General features: G+C 39.3%; 1 protein-coding gene across 1 annotated transcript; it reads right to left on the bottom strand.

Moving 5' to 3' along the window:
* Positions 1 to 73: 73 nt before the first annotated feature.
* LOC145479661 (uncharacterized) lies at positions 74 to 20,453 on the bottom strand. Its single transcript, XM_081458076.1, has 25 exons — positions 19,594 to 20,453; positions 19,402 to 19,495; positions 19,191 to 19,288; positions 15,282 to 15,412; positions 14,939 to 14,968; positions 14,612 to 14,739; positions 13,957 to 14,008; positions 12,010 to 12,080; positions 11,788 to 11,845; positions 11,363 to 11,451; positions 10,279 to 10,355; positions 10,065 to 10,146; positions 9,840 to 9,936; positions 9,441 to 9,559; positions 9,173 to 9,263; positions 8,870 to 9,004; positions 8,605 to 8,755; positions 8,028 to 8,162; positions 7,469 to 7,886; positions 6,162 to 7,129; positions 3,441 to 5,510; positions 2,688 to 2,826; positions 2,183 to 2,383; positions 1,703 to 1,794; positions 74 to 1,262 (listed from the first exon to the last, which is right to left on the bottom strand). Exons 1-25 carry the CDS (start codon positions 19,710 to 19,712, stop codon positions 1,109 to 1,111), a joined length of 5,799 nt encoding a protein of 1,932 aa, XP_081314202.1. The 5' UTR covers positions 19,713 to 20,453; the 3' UTR covers positions 74 to 1,108.
* Positions 20,454 to 24,589: the final 4,136 nt, after the last annotated feature.

The raw sequence follows: 24,589 nt of genomic DNA, 5'->3' as shown, positions 1-24,589 counted from the left end.
CTCGTCAGAAACAAGAGAAAATGATTTTTCTCATTAACTCTTGTCAGAAAACAACAGGAAACACCACAAAACGTGACGGTACAAAAAAGTTTATTGAGTAAAGAAGTAGCGATAGTTTTTCCATTTCAAAGCGATGAACGAGGTAAAAAATTGACACCAAGTAGGATTTCGATTTCTTTAAATATTTTAAGCTACAGGAAATCCAGCGACTAGTGGAGTGTTTTTAGTTCCAAAGAAGCATATTTGTACTCTATGTACAATATATTATCACGTATAAATAAGGCAAAATGATTATATACAAACATGAATGAGAAAAAGTGATGAAAGTACGAGCAAACGGCATCTTGCTCCAAGTCTTAACATTACCAACAAGATACAATGTACCGTAGAAAAAGATTTGTTAATGTTAAAAAGTGATAAGTCATCGCAGTGGATGAAGATACATTTTTCTAATGCACCATTTCATACCACAAACCAACACGCCAAAGGAACAGCAATAAACTTCTATGAGACTGGTCAATAATTATTTTTCTTCATTAGATTACAATCCGGCGAAAAGCTAATTGTCAAATCAAGAATGTAAAGGTCAAACAGTGGAGGAATTTATACCACATGGCAACTGTACAAATAATTATATTACTTAATCATGTATAACCTGCTACTCTAAATAAACGGAGAATATTCTGTTTCAATTCATTGTCCTTATTATACAGTAACTTGGGAAGAAATATTCCACGTCTTTGATAACGTTATACTCTGTTTGCAACTCGTAACGCAATGTTTCTAACGTGACCTATGCAAACAACATTGCGTGACGACGCATCTCTCTCCCACGTGACTTGTAAACATTACAAGATAGGATTTTGAAAACCGAAGAAACTACTATCCAAGTTTCAACAAAACGAGACTACAAGCAAGTCTCTCATTTTAGGCTAGAACGTTTACCGAATTATTTTCCGTATCACTGGCAAAAGATCGAACATTAAACTTGAAGGCTCGCGCTTGGGTAACTAATGCGATCCATTTTCTTGTTATATTCTATACTAATTCTTGTTTAAAATGTCACATTTCTGATCCAAAAAGGCACAGACACATTGGAAGCCAGCTATCATCTGTTTAATGCCCAGATCAAGGTGTCCGAGTCGTCAGATGAAGGCTTTCTGTGTGGAGAGAGTTCCGACAGACAAGCCGCCACAGCATTAGCAGCTTCTGAATTGGACATGGCCACAAGTGACAGGTGCCCCTCATGACGCCTCAACAAGCTGCAAGTCAAACAAAAACAGCACTTAAATCTCTTTGATCCAGCGAAAAAAAACAGGCCTACAACAAAAATTAACTGTTTAACAGTTGTCGAAAGAAATACCACGAAACTATGAAACTGGTTTACAATTAAATGGGGCCCCAGCATGATTAGGCTCGATTACCAACCGCTGTTCGGGAAAGGAGCCCGCGCTACTCCCCGGAAAGAGACCGGACACGAAGAACGGCGGAAATCGAGTCCACAGCGCGCTACAATGTCTAAGATCCGAGAGATAAACGCACAATTTATATTTCAATTAATGATTCTTTGTTTAGAAATAAATTGGTTGTTGCTACTGAACTGTTCGTGTGTTTATGATACGGGTTCTTTATCTCATAATAACCTGTCTGCTGATCTTTCTCGTGATGTTTTCGGGAGAAATTGGCTTTCACTGTCACTCACCTTCTAGCCAAGGCTGAATATTGGGCCACGTTTCTAAGAACAAGCGCCGCAGTTAATCGTACTGACTTTGTCAGCGGTGATTCCTCTTCACCCTGGTAAACAGACATACTTGCTTACAACAAGGACAAAACTAACACCACTTAAACAGAACTTAATGATTTATTATACAGTTACGAAGACAGTCATCGTCAACACAACATGCAACGGGTTTAGACAAAACGCCTGTCTTTCTCTGTTGCCTTTGTTGCTGTATTATTTTTCTTAACAGTTTTCAGGTTTCATTACTTTTTAAATGCTCTCTCTGTTCAGAATTTTCGCATCTTTTTGTTCTTTAGTAATCTCGACCAAGCCTGTTGATCCCTGTAGCCATGCGACTGCACGCTAAACATAAAACCGTATTGAGAATTAGTTAACACTTGCCACTTTACTAATGGCGGTCTATGAACAATACCGAACAAAAAACACGGACTGTTAACTTACCTGTAATGACTGTAACATACGAGCTAAGAAGTGATATGCTGGGACAAATGACGTTGACTGAGCCGAAGGAGTGGGCGGTGGAGGAGGCTGGGCCGTAGGAGGAGGAGGAGGAGGAGGAGAAGGTTGGACAGGGGGAGACTGGTGTTGAGCTTGCTGTGGTGGAAGAGGACTGGGAACTGGCGAAGGCTCACTGTGTTTTTGCTGGGATTAAAGACAGAAAAAACATTACATGTAGCTTTTGACCATTGTAACAACCTAGATTTGCGTTCAGAAACTGTTAGCCATTAACTGTCATGAGGTAGGAAATAGGAATTTCGCGGGTTTTGAGGAGCATATTTTAAGTCACGACGAAACTTCAGAAGTGGCCGGAATGCAAAACTAAGTAAAAGGCGAGTAAATTTTAATACTCTCGCTTTACTAACACACGACGTTTTGGATTATAAACGACCTTGCTTGACACTCAATTGATGTTTGTAATAAAGGAAAACCTTGTTAAGCAGCTCACCTGAAGATGAAAGAGAAGAGAAGATCGTGAACGGCGTACAGGCGCACAGCCTTCCCACATACAAGACATGACCAGGCTATCACGAGGCACATGTTCATTCACCACGTGCGCGAATAAACCTTTACTGGTGTCAAACGAGCTGGACATAACAAATAACAAAACTTACAGTCAATAATTATCTCCAAAGTTAATTTACTTTACTATTGACAAATATTTTACTCCAAGGCCAAGTGAGACAAACTGCTCTCCTGCTACTCTCATTGGATGGGATGCTAGCTCCTTGTGAGTTAACCTTGCCCAGGAGAGTTTCGCCTTTTTCAGGCCGGAGGCAAAGTATAAAAGGGTCTGGATTTTACGAGTTGAAGAATACGAAAGGCCATGTCCTATGACCTGCAATGGTTTCTGTATCAGGACACACGAGTCTAGAGTTGAGCTTGTCATTGTTCTTGACATAGATACTTCCCTCTCACAACGGGCTCATACATATTAATCGAGGTGTATGGTACCCTTGTCATGTACCTATAGTAGCAACACTGCATCCCTTTTCTGTATCTGTGGATTGAGTAACCCAAATACTTTGTGCCTGTTCCATATTTTTAAAGGACTCTAATTTTAAAATATCTTAATCCTACTCCAACCACTGTTTGCAGAATTTTTTTTTTCTGACGACCTTCCATTTACAATGTCGATACAATTTAGTTGAGTCAATTACGATACAATTTAGTCGAGTCAATCAAGAACATTAGATTGTACCTGTAGCAAGTTGTCCAACGGCACCTGTAAGGCTTAAATGATGCGAGCTGAGGTACTGTCGAGTCCACCAAATGACTGCCCTGTGCAGGCAAGGTGGATGGAAATTCCTGTGAGCCATTTGAATTCACAGGAATAGACACTGCTGGGCTTTGGACCACATTCTTTCCACCTGGAGCAAGAGCTGGATGTGGATACTGTGTCGTCACAGGTGGTTGCCTAATCTGAGGTGAAGAGGAAGGCTCATACATGGTTGAACCTGGAGTAGCTACACTTTGAGTTCTTACGTCTGGAAAAGCATTCACAGATTTCTGTTGTGGTTGTTGCAGCTGCGACTGCTGCCAACCAGAGGGTAAACTCACGTTTTGAGAGCCTGGTGACCCAGCTTGAGATCCTGGTGGTAAATTGTGTCTCATGCCTGATTGAAACCCAGCAGGAGCAATCTTTTGTGGTGCGGGCTGAGTTCTGGCCACCTGTTGCTGCTGAACTCCACTCTGAACCCAGCCAGGTTGCGCTCCAACACTCACTCTTGGTAATGAAGTTTGAACTATGGGCATTTGCTGCCCTCCAAGAAAAGGTGATGACACTGGAAGAGATTGTGGAATACCTGTTCCTTGACTGACTGATGACATACTATTAACAAACTCTGGACCTGGAGGTCTCGGCAATATATTTTTAGGTACTGCAGTTGGATGTATTGCAGATGAAGAGTCATGAGCGGGAATCATTTGCTGTGGGCCGGGCTGAATATTTTGATGTGGTGGAATTGCTGGTTGTTGTATAACAACGGACGAAGCTTGAGGATCAACCAATCTCTGCTTTTCCATGCTAACATTGTGCATCTGTGACCTATTCCCAACAGTTGGTGGTAGATTCCCTTGTTGTGGATAGAAAGCCATCTTTTGTTGAACCTCAGGTCCAAAACGTTGACCAAAGCCAGCTTTTGACACTTGAGTTACATTGTTCGTAGAATTCCAAGCTGTATTTACAGCGACTGGCTGTCTACCAGCCATAGCACTGTACTGATCAGGTATAGGGTCCGGTCTAGCTGCAGGAGGAATGGGAATTTTGCCTTGTTGCTCAGCAACTCCAGAAGGAATTCCTTTTTCGTTTGATGTATTCACACCTTCACAGTGAGAAGATCCGCCAGGAAACGCGGGCATATTAGATGGCATTGGATGAGTTCCCTCGGTACCATTTTCCATTGGATCGATCCTCAGATCTCCTTGCAAAACGTCACTAAACAGGCCTGTATCTGTGTCACTTTCCTCGAGATATTTCCCAAAATCTGAGTTCGTTTCACTTCCAAACAGATCCGGTGATGATGCCTTACTACTGCTGAGTCTCTCTCCATCAGAAGCAAGAAGGTCCAGTTCAGATGCATCGATTCCGCAAACGCCATTTAAAGGCAAATGCAAATCTTTGTCCAAAAGTTTATCCATGAGTTTACTTCTTGTATCTCCCTTGATGTCACCATTGACAAGAGGGGTTGGACTTCCAGTCCTTGAGGGAATTGATGACGAATTATCCAGTTCATTTTCCAATGAAGACATTCTTGCTCTCTTGGCCGGCCCGCATCCTTCATTAACACTGTCTCGTTGACCATTAAGGTTTCCCTCACTTGACGCAGAAATATTACTCCCGTGTGTCATCTGTTCATTCAAGTCTCTTTTCAACGTGCCATTACTGGAGGGGTGTAACGTAGTCTTAGGTACAATCTGCAAAGAGTTTCTTTCCACCTCATTCATTGGTAGCCTTCCCATTGGCTGCTCAGAATGTTCGCCAATGTTTGGTGAGCACATTTCACCTCTACTGTCAACTAACGTGCTACCAACCAATGATTTGCCTTCCGATACACTTATTTGTTGGTTTGTTACATTATCCTGACCTAGCCTAGGATGCTGAGTAGATGTGGAGTTGTAAGTTACATCTCCTTTTGTAGTGCTTTCTGTCCTATGTTTATTTTCTATGACTACAATTTTTTGTTCCTCTGCACCGTCTACAAGGCCCGTTGAAACAACGTCCGCGGCTCTCTCTTCCTGTGCTATTAGGACAACACCTTCCTGTCTACTCCTGTCACAAATAACAAAACATGTAAACCCTACTTAGTCTGTCTCATTTAAGAACATTTTCATGACGTGAAAATCGAATGACGCGCAACATTAAAAAAATGCCGTGAAAATAAGTTCGCAGTGAAAACTTATGGCAAGTAAACCGAATAGAGTTAACGACAAAGACAATACGTGTTTACAGTCCTCAAACTGTCCATTCCCAGTCAGACAATCCCTGTACAACCTTCAAACTTGAATATTCCTCTGGGAAAATACGTGCTGTTGTCTTAAGTTCTCCAAAAAAGTAGTAATTTATAGTCATGAACTGATTTCCCCACCCATCAATCAACCATCACATTTTTATGGATATTTTATCTTCAATAGAATAGATTTCTACAAATTTTATTTCTTCGTTTTCTCCTTAATTCGATTGAGAAGATATATCAAACACTCGAAAAGTGTTTCGCTACATTTAAAAATATTTTGGAGATGGGTAAAAATACGACGCGCAGCGGAGCATTTTTAGCTCTCCTCTCGGTGTTTGGAAATGTACACAGTCCCTCATGTTTGATATATTATATGAGGATATGCATCTCGGCATCTCTGGTTTTGCTTTCCTTTGGTTTCAAAGCATGACAAAAAAGCGAAACAAAAATACAAAATAAAATATTACCCAGGAAGAGGTTCCCTGTTGACTTGTCTGCTATCCTGGCCCAGTCCTGGCCTGATATTTCCTGGCAAATCTTGCTGAGAACTAGCAAATGGCTGTCTACTCCCCATTGAGGGGGCAAGGAGTGGCGAAGGTGGTGTGTTGGGAATTGGTACATGTGGCTGGAAGTTCTGCCTTGTGGCTTCCCCACGATGAAGTGAAGATCTTGGTACCTGTTGGGCAACAGGATAACTCCCAGCAATAGCAGTGTTTGAAGGAACTTGCTTCCTTGCTTGGCTTTCCTGAGAAAACTGCACATTCATTCCAGGTGCAGGCTTGGGAGCAAGGGGTGGGTAAGATGAAAGAGACGTATGCCGCCCACTATATGCAGGTGGCAAAGGCCGCAAGTTCTGCTGCTGAGGAAAAGGAGGAGTTGACTGCCGGTAAGCAGCTGTCGGCCGATATGATGACGATTCAGCAGGTGAAAGAGGTCTCTGCATGGGACCTGTTGAAGGTGGTGTCTGAGCTGGTCGAGGCATGTTTGGCTGCATAGGACGTGGAGGTGGAAGTGATGTTCTTGTTTGTGGGCTCTGTGGAGAGCGAACATTTCCTGGCAAACAAACAGGGGCATGTTGAGGGATTCCAGGAGTTCCTCTCTGACCTGGAGATGCTGGTACCACTGGTGGCATGCGGTGGCCTGTTTGCTGTGGATGCTCCACTCTCTGTGGGCCCGTACTCTGAGGAGATAATGACACTCTTTGCATGACCTGTCCTTGGTTTTGGTGATGTTGGAAGCTTTGTACATTTTGGCGTTGCAATGCGCCCATTCCCTCAACACTTGCTCTGCGCATGGCTGCTAATCGCTCCAGAGATTGTCCCTTATCTGCTGGACCGATGTTCTTCTGCATTTGCCCACTCATCATTTGTCTGTGATCAACAGGTGCTTGGAGGTCTTGCTGTTTCATGACTACAGCAGGAAACTGTTTAACTCCCTGTTCAAATGTAGGAAAACAAGAAAACCAGTCAACCATACAAATCTCTACGATTTTTACAGTGGTTACTAGCAACATCCTTAAAAAGACAAAAGCTGATGGCCCTTAGCTACATGCTCATGGTACCCTCCAAAATGTCAATGTTAGATAAACACAACATTTCAACTGTTGAGCTGATGTCAAACAGTCACCTTTTTGAAAGAAAATATGGTGAATGGGTCAGTACAGTGAGACGTTTGAATACCAAACCACTGCTGACTGCCACAAGAACTGCTACACAGTTTTTAGGGTTAAAGTGACTTTCATCATCTTAAATAAGTACATGGTACGGTCACTCACCTGATCTGGAGTTGCCTGAATTGCTCCTTGGCTTGGGATGCTTGCTCTTCTTGGCATCCGACCCATTCCTGGCATCTGCTGATGACTACCACTAGAAACCTGTCTGGGCTTGGATGGAGTGTGTGCTTGCTGAGACACCACGATGTTTTGTTGTTTGGCAGGATTCCAGGCTGGACTACCTTGAGTCTGGACAGGAGGGGTAGGTGTTCTACCGATACTCTGTTGGCCAGGGGACATCCTCTGCACTGCCTGCTGAGCTGATGGGTGGGAGCTGGCAGTACTAGACTGCTGAGATGCTGGTGAATCTGTGCGGCTTTTAACCGGGAGAGGGTTAGACCTCCTTTTTAATCCAGCCAGGACATACTGTACATTAACCCCAGATTGTACCCTTCGAAGCTGGCCATCAGGAAAAGCTAATCTGTAAGGAAACAGTTTGATGGAGGCATTTTCAGTTATGTCTTGTCTGGCTTTTGTATTTGGCCTTGCTATGACAATTCCCTTCAAATGTCCACATGTCTTTCTCTTTTAGACCTCAGGCATAACACAAATTAGTACTTACTTGATGATGCGATTGAATGCTGTTGCATTAAGGATTCCCACTCTTGCTAGTCGACTACAAGATGACAGGTAGTCAGCATATATGTCAATACGAGATACAGAACTTCCAGGAGAAGGCTCATAAGTGCCTTGCAGCCTGCAAAAAAGTTGGTTATTAGCAACAGCCTATTTGTTTGGAAAACTATTCAAAGTCAAAACAATTGCATTTACATGCTTGTTCAGTAAGACCAAACAATGTTAAATAGCTTATGAGCATAGTCACTTCAAACAATCACATCTATGGGCAGGAACATTTCAGGCCTTCTCAGGATACAGAGTTCTCCTGAATAATTAATCCTCCAACTTGATGCACTAGCCACTTGGTGGCTAAATTTTATCTTCTTAACTTATCGCAGGGACTCTAAACTGAAATTTAATTAACATCCAGGATCCAACCAAAAGCACCTTTCAGTACAAAAGGGATGGAAGGGAGGGCATTGTGGGAGGGTGATCTCATTCACAGCCATTTTCTCCCCCAATACAGCTGCACCAGATCACTAATCTTTGCATGAATACAGCAGATGAGCCAGTACACTTACCAGTTGTATGTGAATGTCTCTGGGTCGATTTCACTTCCTGTTGTCTTGACTGGAACTGGATTGGGGGAAGGACTCAGTGCTGGAGTAGGTGATGGACTGGCAGGGGAGACTTGATGTGGTTGAACTGGTTCTTTGGGTTGTTGTGGAGCGACTGTAATAAAAACATCAACACTTTAAACTAAAAGCTTGCAAAGAAACATGAGAATAATCTCCTTTGACAATTAGATGACAATTTAATCACACAGAAAACAAAACATCACATAACCTGGTGATGAAGCTGACGGCGGTTTTGGTGTTGCTGAAATAGCAGTTGGTATCCTTTTCTCCAAGATCTGCACCTCAGATAAGGCTTCTGGACCAAACGACTCAGCATCCATTGTCACCAGACACACCAGAATGTCTACAAATAAGAAAACCCTTCTGATAAGATTTATTTAGACCTTATCAAACAGTAATGGCAAATTGAAGTGGTTGAACTCCCTGCATTCCTCTCCCTGCCTACACGTTTGAATTGTAAAACGTGTCTGCACTGTGGAATCACTGTTTAATCAACACAAGGCTTACATACCAATGCTGTGGTGAACTTCTGCAATGTGGTCCGAGGTTACTTGGCCTACTCCCGATAGATTATACAACGATTCCAGCGAAGACAGCACCAACTAAAACAAAGCACAAGATCTCACATGTCTATTCACATCAACTGTGCTTTGACAAGAAAAATTTACGTTACAATACAACAACAGTACACTTACATGTATGATAAAAGTTCCTTTCACCCCTAAATTACAGGTGCCCAGATGGCTTTATGCATATAACCTGTTTGGTTCTCTAATTACCTGAACATCACTGACAATCAAAACTCGAATGAGTGACTGGTATGCTTCAGGTTCCAAGCCGGTTTCAATGACTTCATCATTTCCTTCCAGAGTGCACAACTTTCCTAAGACATCCATAGCTAATAAAAGCACAGAAAACATAGCATCTTAGAGCTTGACTGAAAAAGAGACTAATATGAGAGCATCTGATCATTTCCAAGTTCCATTTGTTTCTGTGTCAAAACCTAAACCGTTCACAAGAAAAACATACATCTTCATGCAATTCAAACTCATTTTTTCACTATCTCAGACTTACATTTCAGAAGTTAAAGAAGTGAGGCTCTGCTTCCTTCGACCTTAAATTATTACAGCACTCATTTTACCAACTCCTAAATTTCTTAACTGAAATCAAAGGCTTACCATTGATGGCATGATAACGATCTTTGTGATCCAAGAAGCAATGTAGCATCTGAAAAAACATCTGGGTAGTTGTGGACTCAATGGGGTCCATTAACATCTGTTTTATGAAATTACAGTAAAAATACTTTATTAGATTTGATAAGCATTCATTCTTAATAAGAAAGAAGTAAGAGAATTTAATGTCATGTTGGATTTGAATTTTCAAATGTTTTGGTTTATAAACACCTTTTCTGCTAAATTTGAAAGGGTTTCCCAAGACATTCTTTGGAGAAATCCATGGTCACTGCAAATACTCAGCACAAGGAATCTGGAAATAACAAAAAGCAGACAGCATTTATCAGCAATTGCACAATCTAAGTAAATTACCTACACATACAAAATATACTTTATTTGCAGAAGAGAAGGCCTGACTCTGGTGGAAAAAGTTATTGTTACTTACTTCAAGCACAGGGGATGGCTTGCAAGCACAGTAGCATTGGTGTCATCAAAGGAGAAGTTGTAAAATATCATGCCAACCTGGAAATAGAGTACATAACTGTAAGTTGAAATACTGCATGGATGAGAGAAAAGATAATTTAGTCTGTTAAAACCAGGGTAGGAGGATCAGTGAAGTTGATGATAACAACAATTATTGCCACCTCTGGGCCATGCCTAAGCATTATATAGTGAGAACTGCAAACCATAAGCACATTATCTGTGTTTAACAAGAGTTGGAGTACATTTCACATTGAGTAACTTTGTAAAATCCTTTTTTTTGTTTCTCATATTCCCATTAAGGAGAGAATTGCAACACTCTACTAGACAATCAAGACCCAGTTACCCCTACTGAGTTGTTGTGTATCTATAGTAATGTAGTGATGAAGAGAGGAGTGCTTATCATTAACAACACTAGCACTCAAAATGGCACCACTAGTTTTTCTTTCTCCACTGTTCTCACCTATTACATGAGAGGAAACAGATGGGCTAGAGTGGAGAAATTAATCAAAATCTCTTGGTGATGTTAATGCATAGGTCTACTAAATAGCAAACACAGTAAAGGTAATTAACCTCTGCATTCAAGCCAAGTGGCCCATCGGGCCTGCACTTGTCTCGGGTTTCAGCAACATGAAGTAAGAGGAGTATTTCTACTACCCCTGGATAGGATGCTAGTCCATGACAGGGTTACCCCCCAGCATTAAATTTGTGGGTACCCCCTTGTACACCTGGGTGGAGAGTGGTACTTTGAGAGTAAAGCGTCTTTCCCAAGAACATACCACGATGTCCCCAGCCAGGGCTAAAAAACACAGACCACTTGATCCAGAGTCTAGCACACTAACCATGAGGCTATGAAGCCTCCAAAAGCCACAGAAATGATTTGTATGAATTTATGTTACATAAAAACACCACAACAAAGGGCAGAGATTCTTTTCTATAGTAAATGGTAACATGAACAACAAAAAGGAAACAGGTTCCCAATATAAATTATTTTCAGTAAAGTTAAGTTGCCATTAACAAAAGTGGGTTAGGTGTTATAATAACAAAACCTGTGCAATTCTTTGGCACTCAACATCTTTAGCTCCAATTTTTCTTCTTGCAGGATGGAAAAGAGAATCCTGATCTGCAGTTTCATCATCTGAAAAACATCATTGCAACTATGCTAACTGTTAAGTATTAATCAGTTGGGAAAAATATTAGCAAATGTAATAGTAATAAAAATTGATTCGATATTTTTGTTTTATACTTTCATGGCACTGATGTATAACAAAACAATGCATACTCTAAGGGTGTTCTACTTATCTGAGCAACCATTTCCAGAAGCTAGCCACTTGTTTATGCTGATAATAATTACCAGCTTTCCAATTTGTACATAAAATAGAAAACAAGTTATTATTGGTTCTTGGAGTTCAAAAATAACTTCTAACTTATTACTACTCCTTGAAGTGAACATTCATCTTATAAAATGCCATACCATTGCCACTGCAGAGAATGTCCCGGACCCCTTTTACTGTTAAACCTTCCTTCCAGAACTGCAGAGAACAATGCCTTTTAGTTAATTAATTGAAACAAATATGACAATGTCAGTTGAAGAATATTAATTATCAGGAATAAACACAGCACGCAAAGAATGCTGTGTCCAATAGTCCAGGGATTTTTCAGTCATGCTAGTGGATTCTATCCTATCCTTGCTTACCTTAACAAAATCTCTCTCCAAGTGCTGTTTAGCATACCACTCTTCATATAATTCTCCAAGGCCATAAGAATCTGAAAGGTAAATAGTAAAAAGAAACCAATAATATTCTTCTAACAGAATGAACAAAACAATGAAATACATCGCATAAGGTAAACCATGCACACTGAAGGGTGAACCATGAGCCCTTAGAATTAAAATCCAAACAAATTTTTGCTGCTCATGTCACTGCCAATCAGATCAAAGCAGAAATAAATTCTGCTATTAATGCAGGGCAAAAATGTTTTTTTTCTTATGGAAAACTCTTAGTCTAAATCCAAAAAGGAGCTAAAAGCATTCAGAATAATTCCAGAGGTTCAAAGTAAATCCAGAATCCAGATTGATATTTGTATGATGCGCTATGATACAGTTATTATACGTACTATTCGTGCCTTTTCAGGTTAATAATCATATAATGCGGTGTTTTCAGTTTATTAAACCGCACCTCTTACGAATAATAAACGTGACATTGTATGAATAATATCTGTATGTGGCTATATTTTCAGGATATTAATTGTACATGTGGCAAATTTTACCGACAAAGAATTTACAATCTTCATGCCGACATTACATTAAAAAATGTAATGGGCTAGAACTTCTAAACTGATGGCATTTACGGCCAAAAAGTTATCTTCATTTATTGACTTGGCCTAAAACCATCGATAAATGTAATCAGCAAGCTACATTTTTCCTAAACGATTGATGTTTTCTATAAAACAGTTATAGCCACGAAGGATACAAGATCAATGCGATGCCCAGTCACTGATCAACCCGCTGCATATTTTGGTATTTCTTTGAGCAATGTTTATGGTTTCTTACCAGCTTTTTACAGTCAGAAAGTATTTCATAGCCTCCCTAAAATGAAAAATTAAAGGTACAGTCGCTTAGTTAAAATAAAATATTCGGTGGCCATGGCGAAGCGAACCCAACAACAACAGGCAATAAACCCCTAAAAAGCATGAAATCAACTGTTGTTGTTCACTTTAAGTTTCGGTAGGACATGAAATGTATTTTACCTGTGCAAATAAGAAAAGTCTGTTCCAAGTTATAACTTCTAGAAGAAACACGAACGACGGGTCATGTCCTGCGGTAAAGAACTTAACCATTGACTGTTGTTGTTTTCGCTTTCAAATAACCCACGGCCACCGAATATTTTATTCTAATTCATCGACTGTTCCTTTTACTTTTCTTTTTCAGGAGACTATGGAATACTTTCTGACAGTAAAAGAGCTAGTTTAAAACTGTAAACATTGCTAGAAGAATACCAAAATACCCAGCGGGTCAATCGGTGACATGGCTTCGCATCGATTGCATGTCCTTTGTGGCTATGACTGTTTTATAGAAAACATCAGTCGTCTAGGGAAAATATAGCTCACTGATAAGATTTATCGATGGTTTTAGGCCAAGTCAATAAACAAAGATAACTTTTTGGCCGTAAATGCCATCAGTTTAGAAGTTCTAGCCTGTTACATTTTTTACCGTAATGGCGGCATGAAGATTGTAAATTCTTCGTCGATAAAATTTGATACATTTATGATTAATATCCTGAAAATACAGCCACATACGGATATTATTTGTACAATGTCACGTTTATTATTCCTAAGAGGCACGGTTTCCAGTTTAATAAACTGGAAACACCGCATTATATGATTATTAGCCTGAAAAGGCACGAATAGTATGTTTTATAACCATATCATAGCGCATCATATGAATATTAATCTGGATTCTGTATTTATTTTGAACCTCCGGAATTATTCTGAATGCTGTTAGTTGTGATTTTTTTTTCTATCAAAGAATATGATAATCAAGACAACACAAATGAAAATAAAAATCTACCTGGTCTGAAAACTTAGAAACCAAAACAAAATTTAGACCCCAATACTCATAATTTTCCACATTATACTAACATACCTTCAGAAAATACACCAACATGTGCCAGCAAAGTATCTACCACTGCAGGGGCCTAAAAAAATAAAGTACCAACTGAGAAACCTTATTCAACAAGTTCTCTGTTTATTGATACTGTGGACCAGGTTTTCTGTTCATTGTGAGTAACTCTACCTAAAAAGCACGTATGTACAGCAGGTTTTTATCTCTTCAGTGAAGTTTTAATTAATACCTACAGATCTTGCATCAATAAATTTTCAATGCTATTTTTACATAGAAGCAGTAACAACAGTCATTCTGTAAATGTGTTTCTATGAATTTGTACGTTAGTAATAGTTTTGAAACAATTTGTTGTCAGTCAATTCGAACCCTTCCATTGGCCCTTACCAGAATTCTGACAAGTGACCTTGTTTCAAATGGATGAGCTTAATAAAATTAGATTGCCAATTTTGAGACTAGTAACTACTGATAGAATTTGTACAGCAGTGCTACAAAAAAAAAATTGTGCTTTTGGCATCCAGCAGACACAGCGTGAAGGGATACAGACTGAGAACAAACACTTTCAATCTAACATAGTTTTACTTTTGTGCAGACCAAAAGACAACCCACAGTTTCACAATTTGGGATTAGCTGTTGAATTACTACTCTAAAATAGAAACCCTACTGAAATAAAACCTACCTTGCTTAGGTTAAAAACAGAATTGCTAACATTTGACAAAAGCATACAAATGTTAATGGCAAAATCCACTTCATTAGGCATGCCACATTGAAGAGAAAGGACAAGCTTATCAAAGTTTCTTGTGGGATCTGTAGAGTGAAAAGAAATACATAATATGAAAAGCTACTGACAACATACATTCAAAGTACTGAAAGTGTCTGTCAACTGATATGAAGGAAACTGTTAATGATAACTGAACAAGTTACAAGTTAACAAGGACACATCAATCAAATCAAAACTAAACAACAGCTGTGGTAGTGTACAAAGAAACATGGTTGAAAACAATACCTTTGCTTGTGGAAATGACAGAAATATAATCTGGAAAATCAAACAAACATGTTTTCATTAACGCAAAAACTGAAGCATCTTACTAGCAGAAGCATCACATTTGTCACTGAAACAGATATGATGTACATGAATACAGTAGAGTACAGCCTTCATCCAAGAACATCGTTTTAGGTCAAGTACATGCAAAAGTGGGGTACACCATAACAAAAGTCCCGGCCATAACAGCTTTGAAATAAAAGTTAACTGTAATAAAAGATACATGAAATCAAGCTAATCAGAGCATTTGTAAACACAGTATCTCCTGTGTCAAAGTAGAGAGTATGTTTCCACGTTGTCTACACACCTGATGCTGTCACAGAGGGTACATGTGTGGGGAATGTGCCTCCTCCAACTGGTGTATGAGGTCTTCCAGCTGAAAGTACATCTTCTGCATCTTCTCCAAAGAAGTTAATTCTCTCAAAGCTTTCCAAGTACCTGATCATTAAAAAGTAAACTTTTGCTCACATTACATCACAAAAATGTAAATGAAAAATGTATTAAAATAAGGGGTGTCTAGGAAACCCGAATAGCGAATAGCGAATATTCGCGAATAGTGGCAAACAGTTGCGAAAAGTGGCGAATGGTGACAAATAGTCGTCAATAGTCACCGCTTTAGGTCTAATATCCTGTGTTAATTAATTATCCAAATAAGCAACAGAATTTCAGTGAATTTATAGCCTTTTCTTCTCCGGACTCAGGCTCAGGCTGTCCATCGCCGACATTAAGAAAACAGAAAACACAAGGACAACCTAATAAAGACGTATTTATGCTTTTGGAGTGGTTAAAACAGAAGAAATTACGTTTAGAAACACCTTTTGTCCTGATAAGCATCTGTGCTTTTTAGTGGGAAAATCCTGTCCTAAGTTGCTGCGAGGTTGACTGCGAGATACTGGGTACCCTATTTGCTACGATTCCCCACTAATTTGCCACTACTTGCCACTATTCGAGACTGTGCGCCACTATTTGCACTATTCGAGACTGTTAGTACTATTCGCTATTCGGGACTATTTGCTGTTCGGTATTCACGACTATTCACTATTCACTACACAGGTTTTCCAGACAACCTAAAATAAGAAGGTAATTTTTTGTATGTCAGTGCTGCAACTTGATGCGCACAAAAATGGCAAATGTTCAAGAGTACTCCTCTTGAGATGAGCTTGGCTAGAAATGTTGGGATGGTTTGAGAAAGTGCCAGAAATTCTCTCAAGGATTTTGGTGGTCAAGAGTAAATCTGAAAGCAATGTTTGAAGAATGCAAGAATCCCCAGACAAACTTATGAGTCAACTAGTCAGTAGACTGTATTTAGACTCTAAGGTGATTTTAAGCAGTCAATACCTGTATTTATATCCCTAACAAGTGTGAAGTTTAACTTACAAAAGTAAACAAGAATAAAGGGCACAAATGCATGTAAGTGGTAGTCGTGACAGGAAAGCCACACTTTCTGTGATGTTATTTTCAAGTTTGTTCAAATCAGTATGCTTTTGAAATCCCATGAAGAAAGGGTTAACTTGTATGGAAGGAGAAATTACCCACCAGCCTCAAGTTTACAACGGCACTTGTCTATTTCATTGCCGAGAATAACTTTCAAGATAGGAAGAATGAGAAACATTTTTATATTACTACTGACATTTGCTGAAATTATTGCCTAATATTCAAAATAGTGTTAGGGTTTGTTTATATGTATGTACAAATGTGATTTGCAGAGGGAATCACTTTACATTACCAATCATGCTTTAACAAGAATGTCATGCAAGTCTTAAGCTAATTTTGACATTTCTTGTAAGTTAATGACTAAAAGGACAGGGATCAAGTATGAAACAATGGCCATTTACTAATGATTTACTAATAATTATCTCTATAAGTCCACTATCCCAAAGCTGGTAAAACAAAAACTGACTATATCTTAAACATGAATATAGAAATGCATGTATACAAATACATGCCCAGTCTTGACTTGTGTTGGTGAATGCAATGTGGAGTATCTTAACTGTTCCTTGATCACCATACCAATATATTGGTAAGTGTGGTTGATCTATATTTAGAAATGCTAAGTCAAGGCTGTGATCTAAGAAAAACTCTAAGAAGCCCACCTAACCATGAAATCCTCGGTACCCAGCACTTAGGCTTACATGAACAAAGCATGTTTTTCCAGTGGCCCAAAGGTAAAAGTTAGTCTCCTGTGGCACCTGGGTGTTTTTATAGCACAGCCTTGTAGGTGACGTATGGTGGCTATCAAATTAGACTAAGAGATGCAAATCCCTTCAAAGATGAGTTTCCAAACCCCCTCTCAGAAATAGGCATACTCAACACTGAATTAAGACCCCCTAATTTCCTTTATATATCAAGAGACCACAAATAAACTGTTGCATATACAACCAGAAAAAGATGGGAACAATGCAAGAAAGAGTGAAATTGGTTGGACTATTTCCTGAAATTACTACCCTGTTGAATAGATTACTTTACAAACTATGGGTTACGGTGACTGGAAAAAAAAGCCCTTAGAAAAAGCAACAGTTGTCAGAAATGCTAGAGAGTGTTGTCCTTAGAAATAGGTACATGTAGATCCACAGGAAGAATGCGTCAATAAAATGAGACTAATCTCTCCAGATAATTATAGCCAGGACTTAGCTACTAAGCAACTGCCAAAAAATGATAAAACAACGCACAAAGGGTTTCAAAACACACCATGGCCATTTGTTCGGGTCTAAAAACAGTCAATACTAAATGCCTTCATATCAAATGACATTGTTCTGAAATCATTAAGTAAACAGTTTCTCAAATGAGCAATATGTTATTTCTTTAACTGTTTTTCAAAACTTGTTTTCTCTAAATCAGGCTTCCTTTGCACACAGCAAAACAAAATTAATACGAGAGAAAACTGGTTCAAGTCTAATTTATGCTCAAAATAAAGTAAAATGATATATTAAATGAGTTTTAATCTGAATGATAACAAGAGATCTGTCATTTTAAGAGTAAAGATTGAAATATAGGATTAAGAAGAACTAATCACTAATCATACAAAAAATATGAGTAAATTGCAAAACACACTGACTGAAGCTACTTCCCTTTAAGGCCATAATTCAAGAAAGTTTTAGATCAAACACCTCTCTCTGCCCCTATTCCCTTTCACAAGGTACAAAAAAAAATCCCCTTTGTAAAGAAGTGCTAATAGCGCAAAATTATGTGTCTCGCCTATCACATACTATTGATTATGCTCACAAGCTTTCTATTATCCAGTAACATGCTATATGAAGGAGAGACACATTTTAAAATTTCACTCAATAACTTACTTTCTGAGCAACCAACTATAACATAAAACAAATGTGTCTTAGTAATTGTACATTGTACTAACGTACAGAGTATTAACTCTCGATGTTCGACTTATGCCAAAAGACAATTGTTGTTCCACAGAAACACGTTTTCATTTGCATAATGAAATATACACTACAAACGCATCTTGCCAGCCCTTCTTCAACGTTCAAAGGTATATTTCCGTTGCTTAAGGTAAAACTGTGATCGGGAACAACAAAAACTCTTACAATTTACTCGACGGATTGAATATGACAACCACAGAAATTCGATATGACGGGTCACAATAAACATAGCCACACACAAAGAAGTAGCAAAATCTTTTGTTTTATTTTTTTTTTACCAATTTTTTAAAAAATACACAGATAGTTTCGAAGAAATTGACAGATTTTAGGTCGAGAGAACCGGAAATTATCCCGTAAAAATAATCCCTGAACAATTTATGTGTAAGATTACAGGAATTTGGGAAACCATTTGTCGAGTAAAGTGAAACAATGTCATTGACAGCAGATCAGGACATCCCCTGGAATAAGGAACTAACAAGCTGTTCATCTTTATAACTCCGAACAGCGTTCAAAATTTCAACAATGATCAACAAACAGAGTTCAGTTTAGATTAACACGAAGTAAATTTGAGGGTAAATACGTTTTTAGGGCTAACGGAAGTTCCTCAGTGCATTCATGAGCTCATCATCAATTCACTTGTAACGCGACTATACAAGAATCATGTTGCTCAGATATGACCCGACAAGAAACGTCATTTTTGTTGGGCCAAACGTAGCATTACTTTTATGCAGACATAACGTCTCGTTTGTATTTCTGTGTGAGTGTTTACTAATTGTAAAGTTAATGTCCTAAATAGACAAAACGCCCGACGCAAATTGAAGTTTTTTTATTTCACTTACCGAGAGTAGTGCTGTCGCAAAGCGAAAGCTGCATTCGTACAGGTTGGCGGTAAATTGAAAACTTCAGCGATATCTCGCCACCTCTTCTCTTCTGTAACCTAGCAAATGGATAGACATTGATTAACTCACATCTCAACCGTTCTTTGGCCGAGAAAAATCGAACAAGGCCATTATAAAGTTTGAAGAAAACGCGGGAATTTCACCGACCTACCTTCACCCAGCCACCGGCTGAAGTTACTTTACGGTACAGAAGATACAAGTCTAAATACTGCCCACCCAGCCACGGTAATCGTCTAAACGGCGTCCTAGACGACAAAGCATAAGACAGAATTAATTTCCTGCTTTACAGCAACAACACAGAAACTTCCGAAGCGAGAAACCTTTAAACTTCTGCACATCTTACCCCTTAGACTCGTGGAAGTTCTTCAACTTGGCCATAAATCCATTGTATTCCTTCTCATAGGAAAGAGAGTCTATGCCCAAATGCTTGGCCATTTTTTGAAAGTGCGAAGGTTGAAACATTGTATTCCTCGATTAAACTGTGCGACTACTACAGTACAAAAGTTGTGCAGCGAGCAAAAAGGAGGGAGTTTTAAATTTCGACTCTTACGCGCGTGAACCAATCACGGAATCTGGCCGATCCATACAACGGATCCAAAATACGCTAACAAATGTCTACTTTTCCACGCTTCCCGTAAAAGAAATTCCCCAAGTTATTTTCCAAACACAAGGCACTTCCAGTCCAACAAAAGTTCAAGCCAATGACAGCCAAAATTCCTCAAACTTCTGACCAGAGTATGTGCGACCAGTGAACCACGGCCATTGTCATGAATCGATTACCTCAGTCCATCATAAATAAAAGCAAAACTGCATGTAAGGTAAATCGCCGCATATGGCTCGCCGCAAAAAGATACAAATAAACGTCTGTGCACCAATAAATTAATCACTTCCTTGATATATATTCAAACTTCCACAAGAAAAGCCAGAAAAAATCTTGAATGCACCGCAACCGCTGTCCTTCCCGCTTCAAGCCGTAAAAGCCGTTCTACGGCAGGTATAACAATGTTTTCGACCCCAAGATAAGCGCTTCAATCCGCAGATTTACTCGTTCTGAACGCAGGTAAAACTTTCACGCGCTGAAATGGCCCCATATGCCAATAAAACCCTCCATTTTTGTGAGTATAACCCAAATGCATTCATCGCACCGAGCCTGAACTTTTACTTCAAACACGAGATACAGCTCACTAAAGCCCTGAGCTGACCACTATGGAGAGGTTCTCAACAATCTGTAATGTTTTGCTATAAATTTGGGAATTATAGTGATAAAAACTAACAACAACTTCTTTTACAATATAGATTGCAATCTTCTTTAACGAGTAAAATTAGCTTTTCCTCCATAAATTCAAAAATCTTAGAATGATTTGAAAAACCACTATTTATTATTTTGATCAACATTTATCTTCTTATAACTTTCCTGACGAGTTGCAATTTGGCCCTAGAGGGGGGTACGAATATTGCAGTTGGCTAAAATAAGGCAACTCAAATTTCGTGACTTTTTCTCAGCTTTCACGGACAAAAAGAAAAGAAAAACAACCCTAACAACAAACAAGTGTTTAACAACGAATACTTAAAGGTTTCTTGAGACAAGCTGTTTCAGAAAGAAACTCGTTTCGCTAAATTCAAAACGATATTTTCAGTGTGTGTGTGTGTGGTATTTTGTTTTGGAAACAAAAGCAACCGTTTAATGATACCTTGTTGCTAAACGGATTTAATACGAATATAAGACCAATACTCGCAATACCATTATACCAGATTCTTTAATATGATACAGGTGTAAGTACAGGAATGTGCGTGACTTGGGTGGCGTGATTATGCATTCGACATTAATTATACTAATGAATTCGATGCCGTGACAAGCTTTTTCTTCCGTGACATAACTTGATTTCTGCATGGGTACAAAATCAGTCGAGTCAGCAGGACTGACAAAAACAATGATAACTTATTTGTTTTATTTCAATGCAACAGTTTACTTGATTCTAATTTCAAAAAATATTTGTAATTACTGTTACAACTCTAAGTCTTATCCTGCCGTATTTGTGTAAAAAATATCAATAAGGACAACTGTTACAAAAAAACAATGAATTTCTTTTTTATTGACGTTTTTTGAGCCTCAGGCTTTTTTCTTGTTTTGGCGCAATAGATTGAGACATTTGACGAAAGTGAAGCGCGAAACTGAAACAGTTTAAGTGCAAAACTCAAGGGAAAAAGGTCAAAACTCAAATATAGTATGCCCCGAAAAAAAACGACGAATTGTAAAAAGCAGCAACAATTAATCATTGCGAGGGGTTTGCTTGTTTTTAGTTATTAAGAACTTAAATACTGAAACTTTGAAACATTTTACTGCCGCCGTGGGTAATCGCGAGTGAGGGTGCCATCCAACAACTCATAACTTTGCCGGATATTAAACTGCATCACCTAGAAACTGAAATACAATCCTCGGATTACTAGCAAGGAAGTTTCTTCAGAAAACATCTTTTCTCAAGGCTTTGACAATAAAATTCTGAACTATTACAAAAAGACTTATCAAATGCTTTGAATACTTCTTGTAATTAAACAATATTCATGGAATATGCTATATTGCAGACTCTCCAGGGGTGATTGGCAGTATCTGCATGGCCGGAGGAATTTTCATGAAATTGGAACTCTTAAAAACATAGTCTGGCTGTACACGTAAGATAATGGGAAAACCGGCAATTTACTGATTTGAGAGATGTAGACGAACTAGGAAAAGCGCATATGTCGTCAGAATAATATTAGGCAGAGTACATCTTCGATTTCTCTTGAGGAGTGCGAGGCGGCTGCATACAAGCTACGCGAAAAGAGGCGGGTAAAAAAGGCGACGCGTTTCTCCAATTCTCTCCGTTCACCAATTCTCAGTGCGGAAATTTCAAATCTCAGTTTTCTATATTCCGTTGTCGGCGAGGGAGACGGCTGCATACATTTCCCTGACTGTTTGAAGCGAGTGTCTAATCATCCACACTGTCTTGTTCTAACGCCGGTTTCTAGCGTCAAGCCGGATATGATAAATAAATGATAAATTTTCCCAGGTCGGGAGGCGGTCTCGCTCGTCTCAGGCCGATTAACGGCCATTCGGTAGGGTGGGTGGCCTTAGCGCGAAATCGTTTGCCTAAGTGGCCAATCTCCAATTGACCTGAACATTTAAAAGATATATTTTCTCTCGTCCTGGTTAATCTGCACCTCGATTTCTCGTTCTTCTGGTCTTGGGAATTATTTTATGCTATTTCCTGGATGTGGTGTTTGTCGGGCATTTGTATCTTTTCTGAATCAAAGTTGCAAATGTCCTACAATGAGCTAGAATTCAGTATTTTTTGCAAACACCCACAGTGGAGTTTCGAAAAGACTGTAAATGCCCGACCAATGGGACAAGATCAAAATTCTATTTCTCTAATTGATGATAAAAGTTGAATAGTTCGGCGGGTAACTGCTGATTCGGTTCACAAATAAATGCATCTTTATTACTGCCTGTAACCATGGTTTTTCGAGAAGCAATGAATCTCAGAAACGTATCAAAACTTAACAAATAATGCAACAACTGGCATTCCTTTCCGTCAGGGAATTTCTTTTATTCGTTACCACATGTTTGAGAACCAGTGATAGCTTTGCAAATCCGCAAGTGTATTTGCAGAATCTGATCTCTAGTTATCATTACATTGAACAGGGGCTCCTGTAATTGAATCATAACAACAGCAGCCAAGCAGCCAAAATTTCGCGTACATGGGGGTGAGAATAGAGCTCGGGTTCGCTCAAAAAGTGCAGAATCCCAACAACTTTATAAACTCCGTTTTCATACGTTTTGTATTGAAGACAATCAGGAAATTTAAAGATAAACAACGACAGACGTACGTATTTTAAAAACTGAAAGATAAAATTGCCTTTGATAATGTCACACCCCTGGCTGACATGTTATAGCTCTACCCTGCGGCATGAGGCAGGAAGAGTTGCAAATGACCGAAAAATACACGGTGTGGGGGGGGGGGGGGGGAGGCTTGGAATCAACAGAGCCCTTCTACTGTAGGGGGTAAGGAAAATGCGCACGATCGCGGATTACAGCAGGCAACTGCCGTCAAAAAAATTGCATGCTTCTTCTAGCCCCTGTATAACTTTATCGCCTAAGGTAAGCGAGATCATTCTTTTGAGCCAGATGAATTGGAAATGAGAGAAAGGAGGCTTGCGAAGAGTACAGTTCCCAAATTTCCGTGGCGTTTCTCATATCCCTCACCTCGTACCCCTTCTTGTTTACAATATATTTGTCGCCGACAAGTTACGGTGTTCTAGATCGTCCTCTAGATCGTTCTAGATGGTCCATATGCTTTATTCCCGCGCGCCACGCTCGTTTCTGGCGGCGATGTTTTATTGTACCTTATCCTAAGATCTCCTCGGATTTTTTGACCCATTTCAAACTGATTTTCCATACCTTTTAAATCTGAATAAAACAGGGTTTGATGGAATAAAACAGGTCCGTTGGAGCTCAGGGGGCAAGAGGAAATAAGCGCCACATAGACTATATCAACAGAAGTAGAGACAGAGTCGCTCTGTGGACGTAAGTTTGGTTTAGGACTAACGGGACTGCCGGTTACAGGGCTCGAGATAGAGAAAGTGCAGACCAAAATCAGAGCAAAACTTATACTCGCACTGTCCAATGTAGAATGTAAGTGAAGATAACTGTTTGGAATAAAGGAAAAAAATACAGTGCTATAAAAGAATGCCGAAATTTCTCTTCGATAACATCCCACATGTCTATTTTGGCGAGCGAGAAACGAGCGAGCGCATTTTGACCAAGCGATTCTAACTCGGATGAGGCTTGGGGAGAGACGAAAAAGCATCCTAGATTCAGTACTCTAGAAGGAGTAAGGTTGAAGAGGAGTAAGTGGTGGGGGCAGGGGAAGGAAAAATAAACGTTTTTCCACCCTTTCTAGGCTTTTGTACATCATGTTAGTATTTTTTCAAGCATTTTAGCGAGGCAAAAGTATTAAGCATTGTTCGAGCATTTTAGTGCGATTTTCCCTGAAAATTAATTTTTTCCTCAGAAAATAGAAATCAACATTTTTTTACCAGAAAATTAAAAAATTGAAAAGAAATTCAAATGCCACCCTAATGCAGCGAGTAGGGAGGTCTGAATGAGTGTCCTATCAACCTTTACGTTCAATTTTTTAGACCAAAATAGGCATTAGCGCAGAGTGCAGTTTCTTTTAAGTGTTAAATATTTGTAAAAGACTCTGATCGGCCGCTTACAAGAGCTTAAAAACAAAGGAATAGTCCAGCTGGGTAATCCCAAAAGAGGCCGCGGTCGCTTAAGAGAGGTTCAAGTCACAGTTACC

Source organism: Orbicella franksi, chromosome 2 (assembly GCF_964199315.1).
Source record: "Orbicella franksi chromosome 2, jaOrbFran1.1, whole genome shotgun sequence".
Classification (NCBI taxonomy): Eukaryota; Metazoa; Cnidaria; class Anthozoa; order Scleractinia; family Merulinidae; genus Orbicella; species Orbicella franksi.
The sequence above is the reverse complement of the archived record's forward strand: the minus strand, read 5'-3'. Positions and strand labels throughout refer to the sequence as shown.